We start from the raw sequence: 7310 nt of genomic DNA, 5'->3' as shown, positions 1-7310 counted from the left end.
CTGGTTGGATTGGGACCCTCTTGTCTCTCTCTCTCTCTCTCTCTCTCCCTGCCCGCTTATGAAAATAGGTTGCTTCAGTTATTGTTACTGTCACTTGAGAAGCGTAGATTTATACTTGGTGTTTCCTTCTTAATTAAGTTAATGAACGGTGGTACTATCGATTCGCCCATTCATTAAGCTGAATCAATGTAAGTATAATTATGTACAATTCAATTCTGTCTGTCACTTAATCTCTATGTCGCACTCTTTAAAGTCTATCGAAACAACTGTGCTTAATAAGCGCGGTTTGCCTTTATCCTATTGAAACTAACTTGCAATCTTAACATCTCGCTATGGATGGAAAATGGAACGGCGTTGTTTACTGTTCGCGGTTGCCAAGTGGTTGCCATGCGGTTTGGTGGTTCACTTGCAACTTGGATAAGTCCCGGCTGGGGGTGTGCCTCTGCTCTAGATGCGTACATGATTCCTTTCCTTTTTTCTTTCTTACTTCTTTATACATGAATTTTGTTCTTCCCTTGTTTTTTTTTTCTTTTTTTCGTTACTTCTCCTTATATGTATTGTATTAGTCTTTAATAATAATTAGTATGAGATTTACTTCCAAGAGTGAATTGAATTGTAGCTGAGTTTCATGTGCCTAATAAGTAAATGAATAAATAAATAAATAAATAACTGAAGTATGAAAATTTGCAAAGCATTTCGCTAATTTCTTCTGATAAACGTTTCAGACTTCAAATCAGTAATAAATATGTTAAGTGATTGAATTAACAAATCAGGTCAATTTTATATATGTTTTTTTTTTTCTTTTTGGATCGAATGGATTTTAGAAGTGCAAATATGTTGCATAAAGGTGTGCATATCTATGTATATGTTCATCATACGATTCCGAATCCGTTTAACAAAGCGACTGCGTTCACTTATCAAGACGCAATATGACTGGCAGTGTATGATATATAAGGTCTTTGCTTACGTCCGCAAATAACATTTGATAGTAAGTAACATTGCCTTACACAAAGATATGCTTTGCTTTGAAAATTGCAGGCATCTCTGCAAAATATGGTTTGAATAGTGACCTAAGACTGTCTGAAATGGAATGTAAATATGTGCCTAATGCCGGCACTACTACTGCATGCAGATTTCATGGAAAACTTTGCGGCAATTATGAATTGTTGCCTCAGGTATCCTGGCTTGACCCTGAGGCGGATATAATTTTTCTACTTACTTTGAATAAGTTTTTATATTATTATTGAAAGAGTTAGTAAAAGAAGAAAATTAATGTTTTTTGTTCATTTTATAGATTCTTATGTGTGTTACTTTTGTACCTCTTTACAGTTATTTTCTCGATAGATTGCATTTGGCTATTGAAGATCAAATTTCACATGGCATTGTATTATGGTATGATAGTATTATAGAAACAGGACAATTGTTGTGGCAGAATGAGCTCAACGCCAAGAATGTGCGTTTCTTAAAGTCATCGCATGGCATGCTTATCAACTATTCATGGACCGATAAAAGTCTCGAGGTGACGCGTACATTATGTGAACGGGAGCGGGCTGCCTGCCAAACTATATTCTTTGGCATTGATATTTTTGGCCGCGGACAAATTGCTAAATTTCATAGTAAACAAACCTTGGCACGCATAGCTAAACAATGTTTCTCAGTTGGTATATTTGCGCCAGCCTGGACCTATGAAACGTTACAGCAATACGGTTACGACATTAAACACATTACAGGTCGTAATGATGTCAATGAAGCATTCTTGCAACGCAACGAGAAATTCTGGTGGTCGCTATGGGAGCATTTGGCCACATATCCCTATCATTATCTACCCTTCTATACGGATTTCTGTTTAGGTTCGGGTAGACAAGTGTACGTGCGGGGAAAAATTGAGATTTTAAATGAAACTCCTTTCTTTAATTTGTCACGTCAATCGTTGCAGCCATCAGTGCCGTTACATGAATTGGCCACCCGTTGCTATGAGGATGCTTTCAATGGCGGCTCATGTTTACGTATAGAACAGCATGACAGAACTTTTCGTTTGTTTGCTACCGATTTTAAATTACAATACAATGGCTTAGTGTGTGCGTATGCATACAAATTGCAGGAGCGCGATGGTGAATTCGATTGCATTTTACGTTTCTGCACAGACAACAATGCACATGATTGTTATCTATTCCTCGGTGACTATTATGATACGTTCAGCTTGTACAAGGGCAGGTGCTATGTATCGCCGTTTAAGGCCAAAGAAAATGAAGAATTATTGAAAGATTCTGTTGCATGTCCAGAAATACCGATATCTTTATCCTGCGATGACCTGGCGTCAGCTAATAGTAACGGTTGGCGCGTGCGTTACTATGTAGTGGCGTTTGATGGTCCAGTGCATATAAAAGATGCAGGAGTTTTATATCGAAAATCGACGGATGCGAAAGACACTGCCTACCTCGGTGCTTTTTATTTGAATGAATTTGACGTGAATGCCTACAATTTTTCAACGGCCAGCAATTTCGCTTACATACCGATCTACGGTAAAGATTTATTAAATTGAATATTTCTTCGTAACGTCGCTTCGTTTCTTTTGCAGTCATAGTAAAGAAACATATAAAGGAAAAAAGAGATAAATAAATTAATTTCAGAAACATTAAGATTTAATTTAAATTATTTTCATACATTTTGAATTTATTCCTTAAACACACTACACAGACCTTTTATTCCGAGATTAAACTGCGCTGTACTTTTTATTCACTTATTTTTTGTTAAGCAAAAGCAGCAAAACTCTAGTTTTGAATTCACAAAAATTAAGTGAACTTCTCTCTTGTTTATGTTAATTAATCTTTTGAGTATATATTGCAACAAGAAGAAGAGAACTCTTGGGGAAACATTCTTACAAAATAATTGGCTTTTTGGAAAAGCGTAATACTTCCCCTTCCCCCTCCCCCCTTTATTTGCAATGCATCTGAGCATTTTATTTTTATTATTATTATTATTATTATTTTTTTTTTTTTGTATGATTTTAGAAAATTATTTTCACATTTGCTTTAATGTAACTGGTGGTGGCTCAATAATAGCATAAAACGAAGTTTCAAGTAGCTGCTGGCAAATTCACTTAAAGTATGATTTATTTTTATGGCAATTTTTATATCATTTCGCTGTTTCACATTCAGTACCCAATGAAAACAAAAGGCAGACTCGACGAGTGTAATAAATGCTAGAAAAATAATCAAAAATTTTTACTATCTCACGCTACGCAAATAAAATGGATGAAAGTGTGTAAGATCGTGGACAAATATTACGTAGAAAAACTTCTTTAGTTGTTAAACTGTTAAGGGCTCATAATATATGTAAAAGTCAGCTTGATTAAAAAGGTTCACGATCAACTTACTAACATTCCATTACCAGAAAGTATTGCGTCAAATGAATTCCGCTTTCAATTTGAGATCATGAGTCAAGGTTTCTATCGTGTTTTAAATAGAGAATTTTTACATGAGGATCTCCAAGGCAAGGGGCACACATTTAAGTAACGATGCATTCAACTATTATACCCTCTAGTTAGAAAATACGATGATTTTGTTACGGTTGCGATTAACAAGTTCGCTATGACTCACAACATTTTGCATATCGTTTACGCGAGGAGACTCTCAATATAATATCCAGATTCAGATTTCCATCAAAATTGGCATTTGCGTTCAGTATTTCTCGGCAAATTACTATTTAAAGATACATATGTGCATAGCACATAGAACTTGTTCAAATTTAACGATAGTCGCTCGACGCCGACCGCGACCGCGACCGTGAATATTCACGTTCGCATTTATTTCCGCATATGCAATTATCTTACTTGGTCAAGAAAGTCAAGATAAAGCGGAAAATACACAAACTTTAGCATATGGTTTGTGCGGTCTCCATAACAAGCGCATGTGTTTTTGTTTGCTTTAAAATTCTAAGCTTACAATGTACTAAATAAAATAAGATAAAAGAGTCCCTTAGTCTCTTTATTGGCTTAAGTAAGAGAGAAGCTATTCTCTCCTTTAAACTATGTTCTTGTGAAGATTTGAATTGTTTAAATTAATTTCACTTACTTCGAGTAAGAGAAATTCGCATACCTTTGAAATGTTTTCATGCACCAAAGTTTATTTAGGTCTCTTCACTTTTAATGAAATGATATCATAGACCATTTTGTATCACACGCAGGAAAGACATTAAATTTCCCAGCAAAACATATATGGGAGAATCCTTAAACTTAAATTAAGTATTCCTTACTGGAGTACAAGGCAGGGTGGGTTAAACGGACAGCGTTAGGCAGAATAGATCGCTTTTAACGCGAATTTACGTTCCAACTACTTGCCTTTCGTCGGTTAGATTCGTTAAGCTCGAACATCGGCTAAACTGGTTTACAGACTCGGCCAAGATAAGAGGGAAGTTACACAACTTAAACATCTCTTCCTTCACACTGTAATAACTCATTCTTGATGACATTGCGTGGAATCCTTATGCGAACTCTGCTATACCTGTTGGCGCAGAAGGACGAGTGGTCGTCGTGGTGGTACATCGAACTTTATATGGACAAACTCCATTTTTCCTTCGGCTATGCTCTGGTCTCTTGCAGCAGCCATATAAGACGCACTACCTATATTCATCTAAAGCAAGGGTTCGTAAGGATTAGCCAGAAGGTGATTACCTAACCGTAACCTTTTAACTTCCGATCTTTTTATCTCTTACTGGCAAAGAAACGTATCGGAGCTTAAGTGTAAACTCTAGCCTTTTCTTTGAAATAGTAAAACTGTTCGTACATAATTACCTGCACATACATAATTACCGTAGAATTTTCGCTGATTAAATGGTAGACTGTACTTGCTGAATGAATCAAATGTACGTACCTTTCATGTATCTTATCTGTTTTACTTTATACATTATGTACGTTATTAGTGTGCATGGTTAGACCACTTGTAGTGCAAGGGTATACTAAATTTGCGCGAAAGTATGAAACACCCAGAATGACTTGAGATAGATAGTTTGTCTGTGCTTCGGTCCGCTTGTGAGTCTTGTTTTCTTGTGTTCAACCTATAGCTCGCAATTTTTGGACGAAAGTTCGTACACCGACATGTTCTGGCCCAAGAACAAGTGCTACTGAAAATAGTCTGGATCGGATCTTTTCTCGAACTCCTCGCATATAACATCTTATTTTGAAAATTGGTTTCCTGGGCCTTGTTACAATATAGTTTTCTTACTTGTTTCTTTTTTACTTTGAGATAAGAACAGTCAACTTTCGCTACATTATTCACAAGTTCAAGCACGAAAAGAACGTAAGATAAATGTCAAGATATAATCTGCAAAAAAAAAAAAAAAAAAAAACATACAGCAAACATGTCGCGTGCGCTATAACGTTACACAAATATGAGTTATTTTGGTTTATGATGGCGGCATACTTGCGTGGAGCCAGTTACGTTAACAATTCTAATTACGTCTGCATTCCCTGCAGTTCGCAAATCTATTCATCAAAAACAACAAAACCAATTAACTGATGGCTATTAGAAAATTTTATCTGAGGAGAATAAAAATTCTCTCTTCATTTTATCTCATTTCATATTAAACAAGAAAAAGCTTTTAAAACGTTATTGCATTCATTACAAGCATTCCATCGGAAGGTGTGATAAGAAGTAATAACTTATTTATAAGGTACAAAGTAATAACTTATTTATGTTGGCAACTTGACGCAATTTAATTTAATTTAATTTAATTTCTTAATAATATATCAATTAAATTATAATTATAATTTATTAATTTGGAAGAAATGGGAAGAATCGAACGTCTTTTCGATCGAATTTTCATTTTAATCGAAAGAGAAATAACAGTGATTAAGATTACGCTTTTGAAATACTGCTCCTAGTTTGTATAGACCTACACCTAAAGAGCGATGTAATAAATTTCAGTACTTATATATATATTATTATTTTTTATATCCGTCACAGCGGATATATTCATTTTTCCAAATGCTTGCAACACCCGGAAAGAAACCTTCGGAGACCCTACACATAAAGTGTAAACTCTATATATCTTTAGTAAAACGTTCAAACACTGAAAAGTTGTCCTTCGTACGAAATTAGTCCTTGATTGTATTATGGTAACAAAACGCACGGTGCGAGAAGAAGGAACACTTGAAGATAACGACTGCAGACTTGCAAGAGAATTTGAAAAGGAACCAAACTTTTCTAAGAATACGCCTACAACACGCCTATATAACAAAAACTGTGATTTTTTCTTGCTTATTGCTAATAAAGTACAATACATACGTCATATATATTTAACGTTTTATTCTGAAAATAGAAGAAATCAGTCGCTCCCGCCCAATTTTATTGAAGATGAATTTAGTTCTTTTTCACGGGGATGCGTACAAAAGATTCGGTCACGACCGAATATCATTTCCTTGTGTTTTCGGCGTAGCAGATGTTGTGAATCTGCTGATCTGATTTTTGTGAAACCTTTTCATATAATGAATTCTTTTCCTCGAACTTCTTTTCCACAAGCGCTCTGAGAAATAGAAAGTTACTGAGAAGTTGCAATCCCGTTGCCTTTCTTGAGTTCTAACTTCTTTAATACATAAATATTTTCGGAAAATGTTTGTTAAGTTGATTCAAAATAATTTCCAGACGAAAGTGTTATACAGTAATTATCATACACATTGAGTAGTTATACCCTATGCCACTTGTGATGCAAGGATAAGTTTGTACGGTTGAATGTAACACCTAGAAAAGTTAGACATAAACTCACTTTCAAACTTTTATTATTATGTGAGTCAGTCAGAGTCACTTTTTGCCTGCGCACCCAACCGCCTTATTTTCTTTTTGTGTTCGCGATGTTCGAGATATTTTGATGAAATTTGTTACACCGACATGTTTTGAAAATGGTTTGGATCGGACTACTTTTTCTATCATTTCCCATATAAAACCTTATTTTGAAAAGTCGTGTATGACCAACTATATTAAGCGAAGGGATGTAGGGCACGAATTTAATAGGCCGTCGTGTCCTATTATAGCTTTTGTACTTGTTTTGAGGTTGAGAACGATTCGAAAGCGAACGATCCGGCTAAGGAATTTAGAATTTGAAGTGAAGTTGTTGATGCTGAGCATGAGTTCGGCTACAGATTAATAAATTTGATAAATTATTAAATTAATCACGGGTTTCACTTTTGACTGATGCAGCAAAGAGTTGCTTCTGTGCAGAAAAACAACGAAGGCGACTATTTGAACATGCACGGACATCTTTATCGTCGAGAGAGAGAGAGAGAGAGAGAGAGAGAGAGAGAGAGAGAGAGAGAG

The 7310-nt window shown here is 35.4% G+C and overlaps 1 protein-coding gene across 1 annotated transcript; it reads left to right on the top strand.

The window, feature by feature from the left end:
- Nucleotides 1-1273: 1273 nt before the first annotated feature.
- LOC119644100 (cytosolic endo-beta-N-acetylglucosaminidase-like) lies at nt 1274-2790 on the top strand. The gene has a single exon (XM_038043627.1). It carries the CDS (start codon nt 1301-1303, stop codon nt 2540-2542), a length of 1242 nt encoding a protein of 413 aa, XP_037899555.1. The 5' UTR covers nt 1274-1300; the 3' UTR covers nt 2543-2790.
- The last annotated feature ends 4520 nt before the right edge of the window (nt 2791-7310 follow it).

This window comes from Glossina fuscipes, unplaced genomic scaffold, assembly GCF_014805625.2.
Source record: "Glossina fuscipes isolate IAEA_lab_2018 unplaced genomic scaffold, Yale_Gfus_2 89519, whole genome shotgun sequence".
NCBI classification, from domain to species: Eukaryota; Metazoa; Arthropoda; class Insecta; order Diptera; family Glossinidae; genus Glossina; species Glossina fuscipes.
The sequence above is the reverse complement of the archived record's forward strand: the minus strand, read 5'-3'. Positions and strand labels throughout refer to the sequence as shown.